Genomic DNA, 26,929 nt, shown 5'->3' with positions numbered 1-26,929 from the left:
AGAAGGAAAAAGTAGGGTTTTTTTTTCTTTTCTGTTTATTTTTTGTTGGGTTTTAGTTATACTTTACATTTGAAACATTTGCTACTGCAATGCTAGTACCAGCTGTTAAATTCTCTGAGCAAATTGCCACCTTGACTATAAAATGCGGTTCTGGGGAGAGATCTGAGCATTCTGAACTTTTCTAGCAAGAAACAGATTATTTTTTTGCTCTTATAAAAACAAAACAAAAGAACAGTAAGGGAGTAAGTGTTGAAATCCATGGGGGGAGAAAAAGTACGGCCCTCAGTCCCAGTAACTGATCTTCTTTGGCACTTGAGAACGATCACAAGTAGTTTGCCTTTTTATTCATATAGAACAAAATTTACAAAGTCATTCATACATTTTTGTTTGCTTTTTTTGTTTTGGTTTTTTGTTTTTTTTTTAACTGACTTTGAAAATTGGGAATATTCAAAATACACTTTTACCCCACTTCATTCTTTCATTATTTACAGGTATATACAAGAAAAAATGTAAGAGTCTGTTCTTTTTTTTTTTTCTTTTAAATTTTGTATTAAAAAGCTTTGCTGGTTGTTTTACTGTTTGTTTTCATCATATGGATGTTCCATGCGATGGCTCCATTGCTTCTGGAATCACTCCCCCCGGCACAGACTGAAAAGACATTGGGATTGGGGTTTTCACGGGACTCTGACGAAATAGTCCTCCATTTGGTGACCTGTGTTTACACTGTATGGAGGGCATGGTGGCTGAGCTGCTCAAGGGCAGCGGCAGGTTGCTGCCAGAGGCAGCTGTGAGTGTCCTGCTGGCACCATGAGTTGTCTGTTCTGGTAAAAAGGTGGTGACAGAAAGTTGTGTGTTCTGGTATTCGCGTACTGGTTCCAGGGTCTGAGCTGGCTGCATGCCACCGATCTCCAAGGCTGAGATTTCAATGGACGCCGGAGAGATTTGCTTGTGGGCTATGTCCTCATCAATTAAACTGTTCATGCGTCTATGGACCTGCTCCAGGTTCACTTCTTTGTCCTAGTGAGGAAGAAACCAGAACAATCAGTCTAAACACATCTCCAATCCTATCTGCACCCTGCTCCACTTCCTCTGTGTGACAGGAGCTGCTGTTCACTCATTACATCACACTGATTTCATCTGTGCCTATGCAAAACCTTGAGGTCTGCCAAACATGTTCAGCTGAAAAATACACACTGAAGAAAACTAGCAGCTGAATTTCAGCTTGTAAAATCCCCTGATGTTAATCCCATCCTCATTGGAGATAAACTGAAGACTCTGGTTCATCTAACAGGAGCTGGCACAAGGGAGCAGCACTTCCCAAAAACTCTCAGCTCACCTTGCACACACCCAGAGCAAATCATATGGCAGGCAAACAAGCAAGCTGGTGAGCAGCCCACAGCTCACAACCTTGTAACCACAAGACAGTGCACCACCGTCTCATCTACTTGAGTGCATTTTCCAAGGAATGTGTTACTAAAACATTGTGCACAGCTTAGCTGACTCCAGGGTGGTTGCTCCATGTGACAAAATCTACTAGCTGGGGGTTGTGAAGGTGACATCTTCCCTTCCCAGAAGGAACTCTGGGCTGCCTATGTGGCACAGGCTATAGACCTACTGGAACAACACTAAGACAGACTGGCTCTGGGAGCCCTGGGGAGAGGACCGCTCATTTGTGTTTTGAACAGTTGTGTGACCAACTATAAGCTGTTTATCATCTTGACATGTTATCAGGTAAAAGACTGGCTGCAGCCAGAGCTTGGGAAAATAATGCTAATACATCAGTATCTTCTGAGAACGTGATGCCTAAGGGTCCCAAAGTGGTGTTTTCAAAGGACTTTTGGGACCGCTTACTCAACAGGTTTTAGCTTCCATGAGGAAACACAGCAAAAGAAGTTGTCTTATTAAAACCTGGAGCAGCAGAGACCTGCAATGGGCTGTTTATCATCTTGGTGCAGCATTCAGGATGCTCAAATTGGAAAGCCACAAAACTGGCAGGATAGAGTCAATCATCTAGGACACTGTATGTTGGAATTTTAATAGGTAGCATTGTATCAGCAATAAAAATATATTCTATTACCTCATTTATCTATATTTCATAAGGAACAGCTATGACCTGCAGTTGTAGTTTTTTAATGCAAGTGTAATATACAGCAGACTAGCAGCAAAGTATCTATAAAAGCCCAACAACCCAGGAACTGGAGAAATGTCCTGATCTGACAGAATTCTGTAATTACATTCAGCAACTAGCAAGAGTCCAGCCTGAAAACTTTGGTGTTCCAGTAATACTTCACTGCCTGCAGACCAATGTGTGTTTAAATGTTGGTTAAACCCAACACTAGCAGTCTTACAGCTGCTCTGATTCACACCAAAAAACTAGGTTCTGTGAACTGAGAAGTATCAGCTGCTATTGCCACACACTCCTCATGATCTTTAGAACTGGTGTTGAGGTGGAGCACAGGATTACATTACTATTCCAGCAGTATCCACTGCTATGCAACTTTGCTTTCACCTGTAAATGGACAAGCCAGCTGCAAAGTCCTTGATTCCAGTCAATGTCAATGACAGATTTGAGTGTTTTAACAACACTTCTACATTACTCAACAACCATTGGATTTGCTGATCTCTGAGTGGATTTGGAAATGAATTAGTGTTACATGATGATGGACCCAAACCAGTGTCCTTAGCTTAGGGTAAATCCATATTGATTTCAACTGGAGTACAACTGTTCAGCAATTACAGGGCTGAGCTGCAAGTTGCCCCTCCTTTGCTAATCAGTAGAAAATTAATTCCTATTTAATTTACATCACAAATTCACTAAAACCTCAGTCAAACTCCCAGAAACCCAGGAGATATCATCTTCCTCACTAAATAAACAATTAAAAAAAAAAAATTAAAAAGTGCTTTTTCATCCAAGTCTTCTAAACAAAGCATTTTGAGTTAGAAAAAATATCAATGGACATGAAATAAAAAATAAACTTGTGTGGCAGAAAGGAACCACACAATACTTGACCAGCTAACCCCTTTAGCTGCATTAAGTCCTTCTCGCCAACAGCCATACCTGACCTTTTGGGCTGTTACTTCAAGAAACAGACAGTCCACTGAGCTGATGAGAACTCAGAGCCTCTGTCACAAAATCTGTAGGTAAGTAAATTAAATATTTGTGGTACAACAGCCAGAGAATGATATAGACTAAATTAACAGATTTATTTTGATTTTTTGAAGCAAAATTCTGGACTGTTGTCAAATGTGAGAAGTGTTCTTCTATTATCCCCTGCTGGGAATAAGGACTGAATCTCTACAGGCTTTCTTTCACACAGACATCCAGCTGTGTTTTCTTCACCTGCCTACCAGTGAAAGATTGATGCAGAGTTCTGCTTACCCACAAACTTCAGCAACCCTCACACATGATGATATCTGAGGAAGCTGACTTCCAGAAGCTTGTTATATAACATGCCTTTAGATACCCTGTACTATTTCTTTTCTCAGAAATGCTGATTACTTTGATTTAGACTCCAAGGTTGGCATTCTAGTTATCTGAAATCTATATTCTTGCTAAGTCCCTACTACTGGCTTAGCAGTACTGCCCACTTTCTGTATCTTTTTTACTATGCACAGGCTGGGCCAGCATTAGTCACAAAATGGTGGATCTGATTGTGTTTCATTGTGATAAAATTTTCATTATAATTTCCTGCACACAGACATCACATTTTATTGACAACATAACACTGTATGAAGTAAGTAGAGAAGTAAATGTTTGAGGTTTTGGGTTTTTTTAAGAGGCAGGGGTGTGAATTTCCTTTTCCTACTTCTAATTCTTTTTTCATCATTAAAGACACCTTTCTGAACTTATTAAGGTCAAAGAAAGCTTTCTAAAGGCTTCCAGAGGCCAGAAGTTCACATTATTCCTTCTTTTTGTTGTTAAAATAAAATGTTTGTAAAGGTTAAAGAAAACAATACTGTCTCTGAGGAATAATAACACCATACTTTTAAAGGTTCTTCCCTTTCCTTTGTCTTATTAGACAAAGAGTAGCTAAATAACTAAATGTCAAGCTTTGTATGAAACTATCATAATGCTGAACAAATGATATTTCAAATGCTTAAAAAAAAAAAAAAAAAAGATAAAAATCAGACAGCCTTGAAAAGACTGGTTTCTTGTTACATACTATAAAACTGCCTTGAAGCCCTAGACATTCAGAATTTAATTCTTTGGGATACCTTTATTTGACAAGCCAAGCTTTCAGAATTTGTGAATTCTGTAAACTCATATTTATTTTCTTTTAATGAGCTCCTGGAAAATTCAGTAACAAACTATTTATTACTGAAAAGGTGAATGGAAAAGCGGTTAAACAGTAATACAGTCAGAAAAACTACTCTTTAAACTCTTTAGATATGGTATTTTCCTCCCTTGTTGGCTCAGTGTTCCCCTCTATTTTTGTTCTACAATTCTCAACCAATACCTGTTGGTTGTTATAATTTTACAATTCTCAACCAATATCTGTTGGTTGTTATAATTTTTAAGCACTTCATTAGGCTGCACTGCTTCCCATTTCCTGAGGCTTTGCCGCTGTAATTGTGAAATGTTATTGTAGCATTTTACAAATTCTCAAGCTTTCTGATGCTGTAACTGTTCTCTATTTTTTTGCATCTCTATGACAAAACTATTGAATTAAAATTAATAAATTACTATAAATTAATAAATTGAGGCTTGAAGTTAGAGAGTGACAGAAGCACCAGACCTGGCAGCTAGATGGAAAACCAGAAGCCATAGAAGCTGAGACTTTCCTTACCTAAAGGACAGCCCACTGGGGGATACTTTACTGCTTCTCTTCACAAAGGTTCCTGGTTTCAGCTTCATTTAGCTCCAGTTAAATATCTTTAAGAGCTGAATGAATGAGCTCCAAACTTAATACTCCTGTATCTGTGACAGACACAGGTTTCTTCTTTTTCTTTTGTTTGTGTTTAATATGGAAAACTTAGTTAATATTATAAATATCACAGTTCTGCCGTGATGTTTCATGCCAATTCAACGTCTCTTCCAACCTGGTTTATTCTATGTATTCTATTCTATATATACAGTTACATTGGACAAATGGTATACAGTTGTGTTGCCAGAAGGAGATCAAATGTTTTCCTTTGCTACCTTCATAATTCTGTTTTCCGTGTTACTGTTGTACTCTAAACAGATCCCTTGAAAAAATTAATCAGTGAAGAGAAAAATAAAAATAATGTGTAAGGAAAATTAATTATAAATACTGGCTTATCCTGCTTAAGGGAAACAGCTAACATTGCTTCTAGTCAGGAGATTCTCTCATTCATAAATACCATTTTAAATGTCATTCTTCCCCAGTGAATCTGAGTTCTGAAAGGATGAATGAAGGGCATGTTTCTGATATGCCCCAAGGACTTTATCATGAATGACAGGTTCAATGGCCTGTGACTGACAGCAGAAACACACCACAGCAACTGTTGGTGTGGATTTGAAGGATACTTAGGAGAATTATCTAGGAACCACTAAACCTGCACAATCACACCTGCAAGAAGGTGCAAATCCCTGTCAGGACTAAGCAAATTTGGCCTTGTGTGAAGAGAAATTATGGCAAGATATAAATGCAGAAGGAATTATTTGCAAAGTAATACCCCCCCCCCCTCCCCCCCAGCTTATTTTCTGTGATGTTTGACAATTGGCTACAATAAAAGCACTTGGATAATCAGATTGAAAGAATATGAAACTGTTCAGGAGGTTTGGAGTCAGCTAACATTATCAAGTTTGAGAGACATCTTTGTTTGGAAAGGAGATACTGAGTGCTGTTTTCAAGAAATTGCCAACATCACTCTAAACACAGTTAATTAAAAGGTAAAACTGTTCAGCTGTCAGGCTTGCAACAGGTGGGCTTTTCCAAAGGAAAGATCTTGGAGAAAAATATTTTTATTAAAGACAGTAATGTAGCCTCTTGTTCTTACTTGTGATTTCTCTGATCTTATCAAAAAATCACAATCAAAAACTGGCTTCAAGGTAAGCCAATCAAAGAGATAAAAATGTTACAAGACGATGAAGCAGTTTCAGAAAGGCCAAAAAGCGAGAGAAATGCCCCAAAAGCAAAGCTGAGTATCTGCAGAAGTTTGATGCTAAAACGATGCCAAAACTTAGATAAGTTACATCTGCATCACATGTGCAAACAAAACCACAGCACACGACAGAAGAGAAAGGCTACTGGTTATGACAAAAAATATCAAGCAGTGAAAATTCAGAAACGTAGCCAATATGAGCAGACAGGCACCTACACTGAAGGACCATCTTGGATGTGTTAATACCTCCTGGTCAGATCCTGATTACTGTGCCAAGTATTAAAAGCCTTCTAACGCAGTTCTTAAGAAGCCTTATGAGATACATAGAAAACAATGTTTTTAAAGTAATATAGTGTTAATCATCAATCATGCCACATTTGCAGTTGGTTGGTTTGTTTCTGTCTTGGGTGAAGATATGAATGAAGCATTATCTTTTGGTGAGAGACATGAAAGTCAATGATGCATTTCCATTCTGGGAAAGAACTATTTTTTAAAATAAGGCAATTTTGTGATTAGGACAGGGGTTCAAAATTTGAGGCAAGCCCCGCCCTCAGACAGGCATTTCATGTTCTGACTGTGATTCAATTACATGCCAGTCTTCCTACTATCCATATAAAGCTATACACATTATGTTACAACATGCAAATATCAGCAGTGATGAGGCACAGAGGATGGAAGGCACACATACACCCAGCTGGGCAGAAAGGAAGTCTCTGAGGCATTTTCATGCACAGACAGACATACTGCATAACTGAAAAACAAAGCAGAGAAATAAAACTGAAACAATGGCATTTCCATGCTCAGGTACCCAGAAAGTAGTCTCTTCTTAGCTCAGCATCAAACCCCACAGCTCCACCCAGCTACCAGCTGGAGTTCACGGACTGAACCATTTAGCTTGTTAAGGAAAAAATGAAGAAGCTGCAGTTCTGCACATGTACATTTGTTTAAGCGTATTCATCATTACTCTCAGCTACAGCTACTGCATACATGAATCTGTAATTTTAATACATTCCAGAAGATTCTGACAGAGTGGCAAAACCAGGCATATCTGGCTTGCCTGAGAGGAAAAGACAATGATGATGTATGTAATGCATGTGCTGCAAAAGAATGACAATAGCGTATGGTGTTATATTAATACAAATAACCCCTTTTTAATAAAACTCAGTTTTCCACACTCATTATTCTAGAGATTCCGCAGTTGACAATGCAGTGAAATGCAGAGAGACGTGTAAACAGATGCAGAGATGATGTATGTTTGCTGTCATTAGTTTAACACAGGCAACTGACCTAGTCAAACAGCACTTAATGTTACATAAAATTTGCTGAGTGGTTTCTGAGTGTACTCTGCTAGGTGCTGGTTTGACCATAACAGTGTCTTATTAGAATGAAGTATAGATGAACCTCAAGAGTCCACTTGAAAAAATACTTTTATAAATAGGCCTAGCTTTGCAATCAAGCTTCTGCTCTTATAAAAGGAAACTTGTAATGTATTTTAAATTAACAGTTAACTAAGCTATCATCCATAAAATAGCTGCTATAAGAATGCATTCTGACATAAACTGAGGTCCAGTTGAAAACTGGATAAAAGTTTTGCAACATGTTAATTTCATCCAATCTTCAAAGAAATAAAAATATGTACAAGAGGCCACCTTATTCACTAGGAGATGCCCTCCTTCACCAGAGAGCAGAAATTCCTTTATGAAGAGACAGTAATATTCTTTTCCCTTCTAAGTATACCTGGGGGGGGGGGAAAAGTGAGAAATAACAGAATACTGCAACGATCATGTTAATGTGATAGAAAATTGTTTGAAACACACTATCAAAGTTTATTCCTACCTACACACTGTCCCAGAAATATCTGGAATTGGTGAATGTAAGAAACCAAAAAACTAGAAAGCAATCAAGTAACAGTGACTTGCTACAGAATTTCTAGAAGTAGCAAGAAGCAGCTGATGAAGCAGCTTCTATCTTCCCACACTGATATGGGAACCCTTATCCAGGTTGGATTTATCTAATCTGAAACCACAGCTAGCCAAGGATTTAATTATTAACATGGCCATAATTGTCCAATGGTTTGTGCCTGTGAGCATTGTCCAGAAATGTATCAGACAATAAGCTCCCCACCAGGCCATTGAAGCTGGTGATGCACACCAATTTAAACCAGCTAAACATCTATTTTTTTTTTCCTCTTCAAATAAGATGTGCAAGAAACAGCACCAATGGGACAAGCGTACCGCATGGGGTGACAACAGGCAGACCCACAGTCTCTTGCAGTGATCCACTCCAACACTCATCAAAATCCATTAACTAAGTGCAATCACAGAGAAACACTGGCTAGTCCTCAAAACCACCAGCAGACTCAAATTCCCAAGATAAGAGGTTGAAAAAGCATCCTCATTTGTTACTCAAGACAAAAGGGGACGTTCAGCCTCATGCTGAGGTATTCAGTCTTTAAAGTCCTTACCAACCTTGTTTCACAACCATTAGAAGCTGGAACTCAACTACAAAGAAAATGTCTGGTGGACATTATACAGATGTTTCAGCAGTTTTCATGAGGTTAAAAATCAACAGGACAGTAAGAGAATGCAAGGAAACAATTTTTAACACAACCAGCAAAATGCAGTAATGAGTGAGTGCTGGATGATGAGCATGCCAATGTCTCTGCTTAGGAACTCTTTTAGAAATAAGGAGAACTTGCACATGGAGAAACTTTTACTGTGCACACATTGCATATATTTACAGGCATTTCCAAAAAACACAAAGGTTAGATTCAAGGGGAGTTCCAGGGAGAGGTAAGGATGAGGAGAAACTAGCAAGGATTCATCTGTGCAAGCGTTTTCAACAACAAACCAGTTATCTACATGTTTATTATCAATTCTCACCATGCTTCTGAGGCCCAACCTCACACCAGTGGCCATCTCCAGATAGAAAGGGAAAGAAAGATGTGGGAAGAGAAAAAAGGATCAAGACAGTGAGGTGAATAACGTAATTAATGTCAATCTTTTTAGCAAATATATACGTATTACTTCTCATACTTCTGCTTTACAGAACCATAGAATGGTTTGTGTTGGAAAAGACTTTAAAGGTCATCTACATACGGCCATCTTGCCGTGGGCAGGGACATCTTCCACTAGGCCATGTTGGCCAGGTTGTTTGAAATAGCAAATTCTACCTACTGCAAGCAGAGAATGACCCTGAAAAGGGTGATGTTTTCAGAATTGAACTACATCTAAAATGACCCTGAGAGGTGACAGATGATTCTTTTATGAAATAAAGATTAAATTCACAAATGTTCTGTACCAAAACTCCCTAAAAATTAATGGATTCTTTACATTTAAATCCTAAATTATTATCTAATCCATAAGGGATGTAATTTTTCACTCTACTGAGCCCAAAGCAAAGCAATGCAACCCTTCAATGGTTTGATTTACTCTGCTGGAGCATCAGGCATAACAGATTGCTCTATCATCATCCTTCTTTGCCATCACAGGTTAAAACCAAAATGCCAAAGTTTCTACTTTTTACTATCATGCAAAGAGTAAAACAAAAAGTTGGCATAGGAGGCACATCTTGCTTCTACAACTTCCCAGCAATACTTGCCTTGCAAAGAAAGCCTCTCCACTCCAGATATGTGAAAGTCTTAGAAAACATTTACTCCTGACTTAGCCATAAATGTTTTAATTAAAAAATGAATTTTGAAAAGGTTTGTGCACCCTTATTCAAGGCTATATTTTGTAAACTGCCCATGCTCCTATTTCAACATGAGAAAAACCATGTCCAGCCAAATAATAGCTCAGCATAATGAAAATCAGGTCAGCAGTTTCCCAAAAGAGAACTCTTGGATACTGAATACTCCTGAAGAAACAGTTCTTGTTAAGGTAAGCCTGAGTAGGTCTTTTCTCTGTATCTACTTATAAATATGATTCTGAACTTATGGAAAAATCACAACTAAACCATCAATTTGATGTGTGGTTTTAAAAAAGGAAAAAAAAATACAAAGAAATCCCACCGTACTGATACCTCTGATTTGCTAATATCAACCACAGGATATTTCAGGTATTATAAAATTATTTAGATTCAAAGGATAAGTAGATTTATAAACTGCTTGTTACTATTACTGTATGGTAAGTTCAAACTTCAGCAGATCACTTTGATGCACATATAATTTCTATTTTATGCTTTATACATGTTGGTCTCAAAGCAGCTCAAGTCTGATCCTACATCACTGAAATGAATGGAAGTGTTTTGGTGATTTGGGTGAGATCAGGATCAAACTCTAATTTCATGTGTATGTTTAAATGCTTAGCTAGATCAAGGCCCAAGGTAACTTACAAATCACAAAAATGTACAAAAAATATTGAGAAAACAGTCACATTTTATGTGTTGAGTTTTGGTTTTGTTTGTTTGTTTGTCATTTTTTTAAAAATTATTTTAATCTTGTTCTGATTCAGTTATTAGCAAACACTCAATTCCTTTCCCAAAAAGTCAACGTTAAAATACCACTATAGACTGGGATAAAATACACAAACATTAGCTCTGTAAACATTGTGTGAAGAATCTAATACATTAAGGCTCCAATTCAGTACAATGCATAAGCTCATGATAAGCACATGAGTAACCACAGAAGTTCTCTGGGATAGATGTTGTAATACAACTTAAGCAAGTACTTCAGTTCATTACCAGACTGGAACAGGTTGTTTGTTTCTGACTTCTCTGCACACCAACATTCATTTTAAGCTCATTTCTGTTCAGTTTTGTCCCTCCCTCTTAAGATTCATGCTGAGTAAATTCGGTTTATATCCCTCAGAATCCCATTAGCAGGTTTTTCTTATATCACTGAAAGAAAAATTAAATCAAACACCAAAATCCCCTCCTTGCAGCTAGAGAAATATGCTGGAACCAAATCTGAATGCTTCAATAGTTTTTGGTAGCAGAAGCCTGGGCCCAGTGTCATTAATCACAGGGATGACGTGTCACTTTTAAATCCATTATAGCCCTGACCTAAATCTATGGCAATCAATAGCAAGAGTTGGCTGATTTCATTGGATTCTGGATGAGCATGCTGCCTGTGACCACATACTACAGAATATCTGCTTCACTGCTAGGGACCTCTAAAGAGAAAATTCTGTTTCTTCAGTCATGTAGACAACACTGAGTTAGTTAAGATATTTTTCCAGTCATAATAAGTTCTTACACAAGGAAATTTATAAAGTATATCTCCCACTCTTCCACCCCCACCACCCCTTTTTTCCCCTTCTGTAATTGATTCTTCCAGCTTATATTCATCATCAAACATTAAACTTTGCATTCTGGGATAATTGACTCCTAACACCACTTTGCTGATTTAAAAATGCTAGTTAAATGAAATTTTTCAGCTTATTATATCCAAAGATAGTTTGAAACTGATTTCTAGATGGCATCAAAATGCATTATTTTGCCAGCATTTGCATGGTTTATTTTCCCCAAAAGACTTTATTTATTCTTAGAAAAGTAGAATACAATACAGTGGTACAAACAAATGATCATTTATATGCAACTGAGCAAAAAAAATGTACAAAGATTTTGGACATGTGACAAAAATACAGAAAAATAATTTAAAATAAAACCAAGATAAAATATAGAGAACATGCAATGAAGAGAAAATAAAATATCAGTTGGATGATGTCATGTTTCCTTTCACTTTCAAAAGGAACCATCCCAGGGGAAATCAAATCGTCAGATAAAAAGACAAGGTAAATGAAGTGGCAAAGAAAAAGACGAGAAAAGTGAAAATAACGGTGGAAGCATAAGACTCTTTAATAATCAAAACCAACACTGCTGACATCATGCTGAAGGTACAGAAGCCTGGATTACCATGAAAAAGTGTCTGGAGAACTAAAGTGAGATGCATATGGTGCAAACCACAATTATTAGCAGTGACAAATTTTGATGCTTGGACTTGTATCTGCTAGCTCATATTTCCACATCTAAGGTACATTGAGTTCCAGAGTCTTCTAATACTAGAGGACAATCCTAGTGGGCAACTTTCATGACTGCTAAAGCTGAAATTTTCGAGGTAGGCTAAAATTTACATATCACTGAACATGGAAACAAGGGAACTTAAGGCAGATCAAACAAAGATGCCCTTGCCAGAAATTCAGTTTTCCTTTCTTTTTTCCTGAATACTGCCAATATATTTGCAATAACTTTTAGAGTAGTTTTGCTACCTCACACTATTCTATAGAGCTAGAAAGTACTGCAGAGTCTAGGCTTTGGGAGATTCAGTAACATTTAAAACATTATTAAACTGGGAGTAGTAGGAAACAGGGATGAGAAGATACTGTCATTAGAACACAAGTCTGTTCCCACTCTGGACAGCATCTGAACTGCTGCCCCTTTTTTAATCATTTAAAAGTAAAAAGTGAGAACAGAAAAGTGAAAAGTGTTGAGTAAAGTGATTTTGCAGAGGCATGAGAAAGTTAGGAAATCACAAACCAAGCTATGAAGACTGTGATTGTTAATGAATTATAGATTTGACACAAGTTATGAGGCACAGACTAAGAGCAACTTGGAGAGAGGAAAATTATGCTATTCCTTAATCAAAATCCACATGCACTACAAAACTGCAAACACACTGGGTACAATTTCTGAAACACTAACATTGTTAGGAGTAGCACAGCCAGTTTGAAGAAAACAACATTTCTGATTTATAATATAGATTAGCTGAGTTAAAAAATAATCAAATCAAAGATTTCTTTTGATAGACAACCCTAGCTGTGTCTTTCAAGAGTTATGTTAACAATAAAAACCATCTAGAGGACATTTTACGGAAAATGCAAAAATTATCAGTCCCCAGTAGAAAATCATCCTGTATAAGTGACTAATTTTCTTTGATATGAGGCTGCCCATTAATTCATTCTTAGGGAATACATCATATGCACACTGAAAAATAAGGGAATTCCATTTTCTCTCCATAAATAATATGATATTTTATCTATTATTCTAAGTTTTCATTGGTTAGGAGTAAAGTATGTGGATGAACTATGAGTTCTCTCTTAATAGTTCTGAAGAGTTCTCAGAAGTAATTATTGTCAAGGGGAACAGTATATCATAATTTCTACAGCACCAGATTTCAATAACTTTATCTGATTGCTCACTTATTCAAAAGGGACACTGAGTGACTGGACAGAGATTCCAGAACAAATATTAATTTCTTATTTCACAACTCCCCAAATTCCTGAAGCTCAAGACTAGGTATCAGTATTGCAGACTGAGTAGAAGCTATGTAATTGAAGATTTTCATGCATACTAGATGTATGAGATGCCTAAATTTGACTGTGGGTATAGGACAGATGAGTATTAACAACACTTAGGAGAGGATGATGAAAATGATGACCAAATTTCAACATTTCTGATTTAGAAAATAGTAAGGACATTTAAACATTATTAGCTGTTTTTCCAATTTAAAGAGATTACAAACTTGAGCCTCCTAACAGAAGAATGTGGCATGTTGTTGCAGCTATATGTTTTTTTCCTGGTGTTGGAGCTAATCTTTCTTTTCTTAATCTGATAAGGATTAACTGAACAATTAAAATGGTAACATTTAGATTTTTACAGTAGAACTCATTAGAATTGTTCTTATAAGTCTGCTTCAAATACAATTAAAATATCTTATGTCAACATCCTGAAAAAGAAAAACAACCCAGCCTTCACTCTACCAGCAAGAAATTTCACTATTCCTTGCATGATACAATTGTGAACCAATGGCAGCTCTCGATTTGGGACAATAAAGTCCATCTTTTCTATAGGTTTATCTTAATGGATATAAATAACACCATCTTTTTTAATTGAGCGGGGCAGAGATTCTTTGCAAGTGAATAATAAAAAAATATTCCAATTGGAAGATGTCTCCATCTGAAAAATCTCTTCCTATAAAAGGCTCTTCAACTGTAGATCAGATTAATGCCAAAATCCAAGTTATGCCATTCACAAGACAAGCCTCCTGTTCCTCCTAGTAACATACTTAACACTACATTTTTCACACTCATTTTAATTAAGGGTTGTGATTCATACCACACAGACATCTTGAGTCCTTGAAAATCTCAATGTATTTGCTCAGGCTAACCTGCATAAAAGCCAAAGGAATACCAAGTGGATAAGGACAATAACTGGTAAATATCCACATCTTAGTATCAGCTGAAAATACTTTCCCACGCTTATAAAGGCTGTACACATTCTTCCAGCTACAGACTTCACAGAACCTCAACATACAGAATGGGATTCTCTAAAAAAAACCCTTTCTCTCTCTCTCTCCAGCAAGCTGCAGTTGCAGCCAGAACAATTGTGCATCCATCTTCCCAACATCTTTGTTTTTTAAATTGGCAATTATTGGCATGATACAACCTACCAAGTGGGTCAAGACAAAGCTCCACAAATTACAACAATTCATCATTTAATCCTGAATCCACTGTAATTTTCTACATGTATTTATAAAGGTCCTAACAGGATAAGGGTAACAGAAGCCAAACAATGCCTCCTTGTCCTTCACCTCACGATGCACGAGGCAACACCAAGTGTTGCCTTCAGGCTGCAAGAAGCTCAGCCCCTTTTATAATCCTCCACAAGCTCTACGCTTCACAGAAGAAATTGCGTGAGAGACTATCAAGTTGCCACAATTTTTTTCACTGATACCACACCACTTGTGTTTTGGCAAAGTTTTTCCAAAAGTGGAAAAGCAGCAGCATGTCTGAAGTTTGCAGCTGTTACTGACTTGGCTACCAGATGGAGCTAAGAGACATTTCTGTATATGCTGTGCAGCTGTAGTTCTGTTATTATGGCTATTGCTATAGAAATGCTAGATAATACATAGTGACAGAAATATCCTGAATACACTGAACCTGGAGATCAAATTCTCTTTCTGCTTTTGGCTCCTTAAGCAGTGTTCATCCACTGCTCCTGACTCAGAGGAGTCCCCAGGAGCTCCCTGCATCCCTGGATCCTGTTCTTTCCAAAGTTTCGAAACTTGGTTCTCCTAAATATATAGAAAGTCTTTAGACAATCTACATCATCTCTCCTGAAACAGTTTCCTACCTTTATTACAGCAGCCATCAGCAATTCCATTCCAATCCTTCCTCCTCACTAGTAGTGTACAAAGAAATATATCTGCACTTTAATCTTCTGAGAAACATCTGCTATGTTCTTTTGCTAATTTATCTGAGTGGATGTTGTGATCTTTGTGACTCTCCTCTCATTCCCAGTGTCCCATCCTGTAGGGCTGTTACACACCCCACCTGCCATGGCCTGCTCTCCAGCCCAGAAGGAGGGGCCAGGGCCCCCAGACGGAGCCCCAGGCCTGGGTAGCAGCCTCTGGGTCCGGGATGGCATTCAGTGTGCTGCTTGCAGCTCAGGCCATGGTTAACGTGTCAGCAAGGGACCCGTGGGGAAACAGAGTTCAGGTGGTAACAACAACATGGATGTGTCATACTCCAGACTGGGATCCCTGGAGACCCAACCCAATCATGACTGTGTGGCAGTTGCTTTTATCCAGGTTGCTCTGACCTGATCCAAAAATGTTTCTAGCCCTTCCTTGCACACAGGTGTCCTTTTCAGGGACCCCTCATTATGTTCCATCCCACCTGCCTTACCTTCTCCAGGACAGCTCAGCCTGTGAGCCCTCATCCTTATGCCTTTTCCCCAGAAACATTCACTTTCTCATTCAGCCTTAACACCTACTTGTGCCAGGGCTCACACTGACTCTGTAGCCTCTCTCTTGGTGGCACCCATATCACTGACCTTTTTCTGAGCCTATTTTGTGCACTGTGCCTCAGCCTAATATGCTTCCCCCAACACCTACTGGTTAAGCTCTAAGGGCAGACTCAGCCATGCACACAGGTGATCTTCACAAGTACATCTTTACTGTATAGGTAGTTTTAGTATGGTTAAAAAAAAAAGGGAAAAAAAAAAGGAAAAAAAAAAAAAAGAAAGCTTAAAAGTATACTATTGTTTGTCATGGAAACTATGAAAGAGGATGTACAGAGCAACCCTAATCAAGAATTCACTGGAGGGAATGGGAAGGAGAGGGAGAGGGATGGGAAGGGGAGAAAAGATGGAATGGGCTAGGCAGGGATCTCTAATAATTATTCTTCCAAATACAAAAAGAAAAGGGCATAGGCAAAAAGAAAATATTTAAACTCTGGAAGACAGATCCTTTTTAAAAGATGGAAACTAAATATTTTAAAATGAGCAATAAAAGAGTGAATTATTTCATCTTACCTATATGAAAATGCCTCTAGGGCAGATTCTCATTGCTACAAAGATGCATAAGTGTGAGCCCGTGAGCATAGAGACTGGAACATGCTGCAGGGTACGGCAAGATGAGTTCTTGTACACATGCAGCATGAGGACACTTCAGACATCATCCCTGTCCCTGACTTTGTCAGGCTTTCACACAAACTGTCTACTGGTAGGGTTTAGGCCTTGGCAATGCAAAGGAGTGGGGGTCTTTGGGGTTACAGTAAGAGTGACTTCTACAAGGCAGCAGGACAAAATGCTACAGTATTTAACCAAAAAGCAATTACATGTGCACTTCTGTTCATATGAAAGTTTCTTCATAAGCAGGAGTACCTACTCATGCTCTCCCTGTGCTTGCTTTTGGAGCGCTGCATTGTGCAAAGCAGAGACGTGCTTCATTTTACCAAAATTTCTCTTTTGCTATTGTACATTGTGGAGCAACAGGAAAGTGAATTTGCAGCTTTGTCCCACAAACATGATACAGGTGTTTATCACCAAGCACTTGGTGGATGACTTTAAATGAGAGAAGGAAGAATTGAGAAGAACTCAATCTTCCTGATAAATATTTCATGACATTACAGAACGCAGCACATCTTTCCAGGTCCCACTTGCCAGAACTGCTTACAGGTGACAGGTCTGTCAATTAGTGTAGTACTCCTGCCAACTTGAGGAACACAGATTGGAATTGATGGGCTATGTACTATCTCCAGCTGTAGTACAGCTCGCTGCTATTATTTCCTTGTAACAAACATCTGTTCCAAGATGAAAGCACCTACAAATACCTCAGTGTCTCCAAAACTACAAGAGGTTAGTTTGTTAAACATTTAATCTATGTAAACAAATACAGGCTTTAAGTAAGACAGACCTCAGTATGGACTATTATTCTATCACAGCATTGTTAACTACTACTCAGTGCTGTTCATGAAAACTTCAAACCCAAGAAATTTTCATGTGTATTTTCCTAACTAAAACAGGTCATGTGAAGGTCAGTTTACTCAGAAGCTCCTACTTTGAGAAATAAAACTGATTTCAAAAGAAAGGAAGCATTTAAACAATGTCATGGAAATATGGCTTATTCATTCAATAACTAGATCTTTTATTTTAAATTGATCATGTACCTCTTCAAACTCAGTCTAGGTCAGCCATGAAGGAAAACAGCTACCAACTGGCTGGCAGCTGCACAGCCTGTGCAGGATGGACATGGTTGTCACAGCTGATGGATGGGGTCTCATATCAGAGAAAACATTAGCACAGATGGCACAAGTGGGTGCCTGTAACTGGCCTCCTTGTCACTCACAGCAGAGAGACTGAGGGCATGTTTCTGAACTACTCTCTTACCCCTAAAGGTGGTCTCTCCAGGTCAGGGTTGAGGCACATTGGTGGGGCAATGTGGGGAAGTTTGCACTGCTGCTGCCCATGCTGTATCTGCTCTATAAATAAATAGAGGACTTTAGTCTCCAGGGCTGTCAGTTTGGCACCTTCCATGTGCACAAAAGACACCTTTTTTTTATTATTTATTTGTTCAGAAACAACCACCCAAAAAGTTATATGCAAAGCTTAGTATGGCAAATCAAAATAAATCAAATGAGAGCACCTAAAATCCCACAACTTCCGCTTGCTCTCTCTTTTGTTTGTGTTTTCTACTTTTAATTGTGATAAGAATAAAAGTTATGGACCTCTTTCGGTGTCTCTTGATGACAACGGTTGCTGTTCCACCACAACTCCAGTGCTGCTACCAAGCAAGCAAGAAGAAGGCCTATTGCTAAAATGCAGAAAACGCCTGCAAAACTGTGAAGCTTGAGTGCCTTCCCATCTGTCTGTGCATTGGTATGGCTATTCAGGTCACAGCGTCCCATCCGTGGCCACCATTTCTGTTTAAGAACATCCAAATCTCCACTTTCTTGCAACTCTAGGATCCTGTACAAATTTCAAAAGACAAGTATTATTGTTTTAATGATACCTTTTCACATTTTTTTTGTCTTTTATGTCACAGTACTCCAAAATCGGCCATTCCACAATTCAAAACTCCATCCCACCACCACAGTGTAGTATTCTTCACCTGAAACTCCATTATACCAGGATTTCTTTCCACTCACAGTAGCAGGTAAAATCCATTGAGTAACTTTGGAAAAAGAAGAGGCTATCAAAAATTCCACTGCAATGCAAGAAGTGTTTACAAGGAAACTCACCATATTGCTTAGTCATGGCTGGTCTTGCTACATTCAGCTGCAACAGCTGGTCCCTCTAGCAAAATCGTCAACCCACTCCATTGCTCTTCTCCCACAATAATTTCAAAATCATGCGAGACTATACATGCTACTATTTGTGTGCCACTTAATACAAATCTGTTTAAGCAACCATCTCATTTACTTCAGCAAACGTAGTTTATTCAAAAAGATTTTACTTCGCTGCTGTTACTTCATGCTTGAATTCCTGTGTTAACAGTTGCTAATTAATCATTGTTTTGTCTCTTGTGAAGTGCCCCTTCTCTCCATGAAAGATTCATTTTGGATTAAGCTTGATAACTGTTTACTAACAATATTTTTCTTGAGGCAGCTTTGTCTGGTTAGGCAGCTGGAGTTTTGCTCCTTTTCATAAAGAAGGAGAAAGATGAGACAATCTTGCTTCAGCTCCGTATCTGGAGCAAAGCACTCGCTCACCTTCTGCTAAGGCCACACATGTCTGCACAACCGCATGTCTTCATTTCAGTGTATACATTCATATAACAAAAGACGTTTCTATCTGATGGCTCAGAGATCACTAAATGCATAGTCTTGTAGTCTCAAAATTTTGGCAGTCCCACATAATACTCAGAAATTCTTGTTTCCCTGTACCACTGTGAGTCTTCAACATGTTTCTCCACCCTAAAGGATTAATCAGGGAATTATTACTTGATTACTATAGGAAGCTACACATTGCTTCTTAGTCATGATTCTAAGATCTCTCTTCAATTTGCCATGTTGCTCATAGGAAGCTCTGAGGTCATCAGTCTTTTTTCTGCCTGGAGGTGAGAGGCCGTGTAACACCTCCAGTCCCCTTCTCCCTAATCAGATGTACCTGGAGTAGAAGTAGCAGATTTGTTTAAGCCTGAACTCCTAACCACTCAGCTGTTGCTTATTCACTGTCCTTCACTCAACAACTGCCAAAATTAATGTGGTTGTAGAATGGAATCCCATAAAGTAAGTTTTGTTTCAGTTTACCTCTGGGAGAAAAGATCTCTGTAGGGGCTTCCATGTTGGAGTGCTATGCCATATCCTTTACTGCTGATGCTGTTTCCAATGACTGTCACAGAGCATTCATCATCTGTCAGGGCAGCATATTCCACCACTGTCACATCCCACAGGAAAGCATAGTTTCCTTTCTTTGCCTGTAAATACAACATAAACACAACACAACCTAAACTATACTACATTTGTAGGTAGGACAATCCCCAAGCAAACAGACAAGCTCTGAGTGTCTCACTATTCCAAGGTGGTACTTCATCAGGTTACAGTTTATTTGTAGACCTGCAACATCTTAATACATTTCTAACATTCTGCTCCCAGCAGTAGTAATCTGTTTTGAACCTTGCTAAAATGTCTTCCATTTTAATAGGAATACATAGGATGACATAGCCAACTGTAAGCATAGTTAAAGGCTTGCATAACAGGTTATTAATTAAAGTTATTGCCTTAGTTGGTGAACTTTGATGCATGTTTTCTAGGAAACATGGAATATGACCTGTTCCATATGTTCATGTAACTAGAGCGGTACTGTGAGAACACTAGATAGTGCTTCCTAGTCACCACAGTCACCAAAATGGTAATTTTGCAGTTTTTCTCATATAAACATGTAAATAAACAAAGTCTCTTCTGCGAGTTCTGATAGCCCTGTAACAAAAGGCATGCTTGGAATTTAAAGAGCCCTTTTTTTTTTTTTCCCCCTCAAAGGAAAGAAGAGTCACCAGCATCTCCTGTTACTTCAGTATTACTTCAGATTTTGGGAAAAATACTTGTTTTAGAATGCACCTATGCAGATGTCCTTAAATACCTTTGGATTCAAACCAATGCCTGAACACAGTGCATACGATGAATATAAATCACTTTACTTAACATAAGATGCAGGAATCTCTGGATAGAGATTCAATACAGAAAAAAAAAATCATTATTTTGTTTGCTTAAAGTAATCATAGGTCTCCTAATATATTTAAGTAGTATGCTTTTTAAGTCTCTAGTGAACATACAGAGCACAGTGGAACAGATGGGCTGGAACATCTAATGCGAATAAATGACTAGTCACGGATGTAGACTTCCAAGACTTTTTATTTAAATTTTGAGTGACTTCAGATCTTTCTTTAGGTCAGAACAAAACACAGCAGGGAATTGAAGTCCTCAGTATATTTTTTCACAGGAATGAAATCACCAAGCCCCTCCCCAGCAAGTGGCTCCAGCTCTGACATGGAATTATCTCATCCTTTTGCATATTTTCCATCTTTGTGTATGCTCAATTTTGAGTTCACCTTTAAGCCCATGAGTGTCCCTTCATTACTTTATTACATTGGATTCCTCAGTTGAGCAATTAAGCAATTTTTACTTTACTGTGCTCTGATATGAACCCCAGCTTTTTGATGGCCCTGACAGCTGTTTAAATACAACATTAAATCAAATGGGTGGTTATCCTTTAGTGGCCAGAATCCAGGGAAACAAAGATTAAAACTATGTTGTTCGGATTTTCTGTAAGCTACTCGACAAAATCCCCCACTTTCCCTCCCCCTTCCCTTTTATTTTCATCAAGGCAATCGAAGATCTCCAAATTCATTTGCTTCTGAGTTAAACCAGACTAAAAGTGCTGTATCTTTCCTGTTTGGTAAGATTTAAATGAGCTTGCACTGACCACTTTAAAAATAATTTTTTGTTAAGGGCATGCCCACTTTCCCCTTTGCCATCTCCTTTGACGGTCTGGAGTAGCAGTAATTAATGCATATAACCTCAGACAACTATTGCTGTACTAGTACAAAACATCATTAAACACTAAACTACAGTATGGACCTTATAGGATTTATTCAAATAGGAGCCACGAGACTCTACTGTTAAACTCATTCACAGCTGATACAACTTATTAAACTGGCATGTTCATAAAAATGTCTCTCACTTCAATATCACTGTGTGAAACCAGATGAGAGAAGTCTGCATTGTAATACTATTACCTGGCTGTCTACCTAAAGTGCCAAGGGTTAGAACAAAGGGGTAAAGAATAAACAAGTCACTCTTGACTACATGCAACAGCCAAAAAAGGTTTCATAACCTGTCAGCATAAGGATGAGCAAAAAGGTAAAGATGACAAAGGAATGCTTCCTTAAGGCATCTAGCCTACATTCAGCCAGGTGCCTATTTTCTTACATCCTGAAGTACTGCATCCAGCTCTGGAGTCCTTAGCATTAGAAGGACATGGACCTGACACAGTGGGTCCAGAGGAGGGCTATGAAAATGATCTGGGGGCTGGAGCACCTCTCCTGTGAGCCCCTGTCCTGGGGCTTTTCATACTGGAGAAGAGAAGACACTGGGAAGACCTAATAGTGGGCTTTCAGTACCTGAAGGGGGCCTACAAGAAGGCTGGAGAGGGACTGTGTACAATGGCCTGTAGTGATAGGATGAGGAGCAATGGTTTGAAATTAAAGATGAGCTGATTGTGATTGGATGTTAGGAGCAAGTTCTTTACCATGACGCTAGTGGAACACTGGAACAGGCTGCCCAGGGAGGTAGTTGAGGCCCCATCCCTGGGGATAATTCAAGGTCAGGCTTGACAAGATTTTGAGCAACCTGATCTAGTGGAGGATGTCCCTGCTAACTGCAGGGAGATTGGACTAGATGACCTTTGATGGTCCCTTTCAACCCAAAGAATTCTATGATTCTGTGATTCTTGGAAGACTAACATGCTTTTCATAGGTTTTTGTTGTTGTTGTTGATCTGTAAATCATCTTTTACAGTATCACAGTATCACAAAGGTTGGAAGAGACCTCAAAGATCATTGAGCCCAACCTGTCACCACAGACCTCATGACTAGACCATGGCACCAAGTGCCACGTCCAATCTCCTCTTGAACACCTCCAGGGATGGTTCAAATTTACATTTTAGGAAAAAAAAGAAAAAAAAAATAGAAAAAAAGAGAGGCAGAAACCCCACTGGCATCTTGTCATACATTCCTCATCTATTACTTAGTAATACTTGAAGAACAGTCCTAATCAAATATTTGATTTCAATTATAAGGCAATGTCAACAGACCAATCACATTATTGAATATACTGCTCAAACCTCAGTTTTCTGTATGTTATTTTATACAGGAGAACTCTTTACATGGTCTTTCAATTTTGGACAGAAGAGCTATGGAAAAGTCTATTTTCTTGCATTTGCAATGTTGCTGTCCTAAGTAATGTCCTAAAAAAGTAAGCAGTCAGAAAACAAAGTCTACCCAGGCCTCTTCATATTAATTTAATACTTCTTATTACATAAATCATTCTATCCAGTATCATGTTCATTTCATGGAAAGTTTCCTCATGACCAAATGTTTAGTTCCCGTCTAAATTCAGCATCCTTCACAAGTAAGATATGTTTACTTTTTATTTTCTTCACTAGACAAGCAGTAAAAGCCAAATTAAATCAAACTGATTCTTGTTTTGAACCAAAAATCAACCCAAAAATTTCAAGTCTAGTTTAAACTTTCCATATTTGTCACATGAAAGAATGTATTTGTGCATGCATGCATACTCCTAAGCTTCCAGACCAGAGGGGTAGTGGAGGTAGGAAGACTAAAATTTGCAGCAAACACCGGGCACTGACACAGGGATATATGAGCAGGAAACATATCAAGGATCCCTCCCTAGCTGCATGTAACACAGATGTCTTGATCACAATACAGCAAATATCCATATTCTCCTGCTCTTGCAGTCACAGTACAGCCATCTAAAGCCTACATTGTGTTTTTAGGCCCAAAAAGAAAATAAAAAGGTTCTAGTGATCAGATATCATTGCAAAGATAATATACAGAGATGGTGAGAGGGAATGTGGCAAATATCAGCCATTAGGGTAAGACAGCTTGAATAAAGAATGAAATTAAACACAGGAATAATAAGCTCAAATTTATGCTTCTGATTTTTAATTTACTTTCACATTTTTCTCCTTCCCTATGGCCTTGTTGCAACTCTCAGCATGTAACTATATTGCAGAACACAGCAAAAATGTCTTGGTTAAACTTTCAAAAACATCTTTAATAGAAATTCAAGCAAAACAGCACTAATTAATTCCAACTCTGAGAGCAACTCTGGTGGTTTACAGCTAAGACACTAGTTTTACCTTTGGATGAACAGGTTTAAGGAGACATATTTTAGAGAAAAAAGAATAGGCAAAAATTATATTAAAAATATTTCTACTTCACAATCATGAAAAATTAAAAGGACAAGGAAGATTTTTTTCCTAGATATAAGAACAAGAATAGTAATACTTCAGAAAAGCAGTAAGCAACCTCATAATGTCACTCTTCAACATGGAGGGAGACGGAAGAATATTGTTCAAAGAGTCCTGGCTTAATGATAGTAAAATGATAGCTTTTCAAAGAAAGCATAGCAAGAAACAATAACTTGAAAAATATTAATTTCAGATTAATCACTGATATGAAGAAGCTACCATGCTGAAGTGCCAGAATAATGCAACATTCTTTATTAATTTACTGTCAGAACAGAATGTCATGGTAGCTGATCCCATTATATAGCTGCTACCATAGAAATACCAAAAACTAACCTTTACGTTGGCATTAATGAAGTAGCTCAAAAACATCCTTTGGTAATATTGATTATGTTCAAATAGTGCTTGAAGAGAAACAACACAGTTGCAATAAAAAGACAATATGTACAATATGTCTTTCAATCCTGTTCAAAATATTTAAAAATTAATATAATTAAGGATGCAGTAATAAAATAGTCAATATTTAATATATCCAGACATTAAAGAAACATTTGATTTTACTCCAAAGGCTGATGGGTCAAGAAATGACAAAATTTATTAAGGACCCATGAAAAAATATGGGTGAGTGACTATAGTTAAAAGTCATAAATTATTGGAAATAATAGTATTTTAAAAAAAAAATTAAAAACCATATTCATTGAACTTTTTCATTAATTTTACTCTCAAAATAAAAATTAACAGAGGTGACTGGCAAGAAACACTCTGTTTTAATGTTTAGTGTTCATTAAGGTAGATAACTTTTTGAAGAGAGCAAAAAAGGGAAGGAATGAACCATTGCCTAAATCGACGATACATTCACATTTTGTACCATACTGGTAATTTGTCTGGTTACTTCTTATGCTCTCCAGAGGTATTTATGAATCTCAGAATCATAGAATATCCTAGGTTGGAAGGGGCCTTAGAGATCATCTACTCCAACCTCCATGCCACAGGCTGGGACACCTCTCAATTAGACTCAGCTGCTCAAGGCCTCATCCAGCCTAGCCTTGCACACCCCTAGGGAGCAGGCAACAACAGTCACCCCAGGCAGCCTGTCCAGAGTCCCACCACCCTTGTACTAAAGAACTTCTTTCTAAGATTTAGTCTAAACCTTGTTCTATTGCTGGACACCCTATGAAAAGTCCCTCTCCAGCCTTCCTGTAGGTATTGGAAGGCACCTATAAGGTCCTTATAAAGACTTCTCTTCTCTAGGCTGAATAACCCCAGCTTCCTCAGCCTATCCTCATAGTAGAGGTGTTCCAGCTCTGCGATCATCTTTGTGGCCCTCCTCTGGACTTGCTCCAACAGCTCAGTGTCCTTTCTATGATGAGGACACCAGAATGGGACACGGTATTCAAGGTGAAGTAGGAAGAGGAGGATAAATAGGAAGATTTTTCAGTCTGTAGTGATCACTTCCAACTGCTTTGTGCGTAGGACAAAAGGAACTTCCTCATCCCAGCTCTGAAACATCCTTCTGCCACTGATGTGACTTTGCAGTGCATTAAGGCCCCCTAGGTGACTCTTCCAGTGTTCTAAAAGCTGTGCACTGACAATGGGAGATGGTCACTGTGGCCACAGGGACTATGTTGTGTCTGAAAAGTCACCTCTGCCATAGCAACTAAATGCCACAGAAGTTTTCAGGACTTTCTTCCATTACTGTCCTTTTGTTTTCAGGCAAAGGGGGTAGGAAAATCTGCAGGTGAGGTAAACAGAATAGAAGCAAACATTTGAAATACCTGCCTGTACCACAAATAAGTGTCACTCTCCCATTTTGCATTGAAGCAATATTGATCTGTTTGCAACTGAACTATGATGTTGGGAGGGAAGGAAGGGTAGTAGTGATATTTTTTTGCATTGTGTTGGCCAAGTCCTTATTCAGAACAATATCTTCAAGATCTTTTTACACTATTTAGATTTCCCATTTCCTGTAAGATACATTTTTAAGGGACATTTACATCTCTTTCATGCAGCAGTATGTGTTTATAGATGGAAAGTCCCATTTCCTTAGCTGACATCAATTCTCCTTTAGAAAAAATAGACTTTCTAGATGTAACACTTCATATGGAAAACTTGTTTGTTTGTTCAGAGAACTCAATGAGCTAGGAAGAGCGACATTAAAACTGCAAACACAACAGTTTAGTTGACAATGTTACTAAACATTAAGCCAAATCCATATAGGGGTCTAATCAAATAGCAGCCCTGGTCAGCTTTGGGGTTGAAATTAATTTGGTTATTGTTTATGTTATCTGAATGAGCTGATCAAGTTATATAAAAATCACCCTGCAACACTGAAATCAAGCTAGGTATGAAAAGTTGCTGTCAAGTTAATAGGATGGAACTGCTAGCTCCATACAGGCAGTATAACTGGTGTTCTGAATAGCCTGTCAATATGCAGTCACATTTCTGACTTAGGCATATCATGCAGTAGGCTTACAGAATATGAGTATTTACAATACACCACAGACTTTGCTACTGCCAGAGCTCTATCTTGTACCAAGGCAGAAAGGCTATTTGAGCCGAGGGCTGAGGGCTTTAAGAAAGCTCAGCTAGGAGACTGAGGAAAAAGCAGGGTGAACCAAAGCTATTGACTAAATACTCCTGTGCTGAAATGACACAAGAGTGCTTGGAAAAGGATTTTGTCCAAAAGTCACACAAACACTTGGGGAAGTTATTTTACAGGACTTCGATTTGGGAAATGTGTTACTGTGTTTACCCCCCCTTACAGCACAGTAAAAAACAGTGCATTTTGGATGTTTTCCTTTTAACTCTTCAGAGAAGGTTTCAAAACTTCAAACAGCTCAGAAACTCAGGCCCCAACAATTGTATTATTTCCCACTTATAAAAGCATAAAGAACTAGTCATACATCTATTCAGAATCAGTGTTTCACTGACAGCAGAGTAACTCTGACCAAACAATCACTATATTAATAACAGCTGTTAGCTTACTTGATGGAAAAAATATCAGTTGACAAATAAAGAGTTGGGTGTTTTTTTCACTAAAGGAGCAGTACACTAAGCTTTCACCATGTCTGCAGCTCTTCTGCCATAACGTACTCCTGGACACACATTTTGATGTTATTTACTGTTTAGTTTTACTGTGCACAAGACGGGAAGCAGAG

The 26,929-nt window shown here is 38.3% G+C and overlaps 1 protein-coding gene across 2 annotated transcripts in view; it reads right to left on the bottom strand.

The window, feature by feature from the left end:
* Nucleotides 1-243: 243 nt before the first annotated feature.
* The window catches only part of GRID1 (glutamate ionotropic receptor delta type subunit 1), a 552,748-nt gene continuing 526,062 nt past the window's right edge, over nucleotides 244-26,929 (bottom strand). Inside the window, exons 14-18 of one of the 2 annotated variants that reach the window (XM_054163347.1) lie at nucleotides 19,536-19,702; nucleotides 18,012-18,252; nucleotides 17,674-17,760; nucleotides 8,949-8,984; nucleotides 244-1,017 (exon numbers count right to left, since the gene is read on the bottom strand). In XM_054163347.1, the coding sequence (XP_054019322.1) occupies nucleotides 589-1,017; nucleotides 8,949-8,984; nucleotides 17,674-17,760; nucleotides 18,012-18,252; nucleotides 19,536-19,702 (960 nt within the window). In that variant the 3' untranslated portion in view covers nucleotides 244-588. The remainder of the gene's footprint in view (nucleotides 1,018-8,948; nucleotides 8,985-17,673; nucleotides 17,761-18,011; nucleotides 18,253-19,535; nucleotides 19,703-26,929) is intronic. The other variant, XM_009901703.2, reaches the window with a different exon arrangement.

The sequence above is a fragment of the Dryobates pubescens genome, chromosome 8, assembly GCF_014839835.1.
Source record: "Dryobates pubescens isolate bDryPub1 chromosome 8, bDryPub1.pri, whole genome shotgun sequence".
Classification (NCBI taxonomy): Eukaryota; Metazoa; Chordata; class Aves; order Piciformes; family Picidae; genus Dryobates; species Dryobates pubescens.
This window is presented reverse-complemented; position numbering and strand designations above follow the sequence as displayed.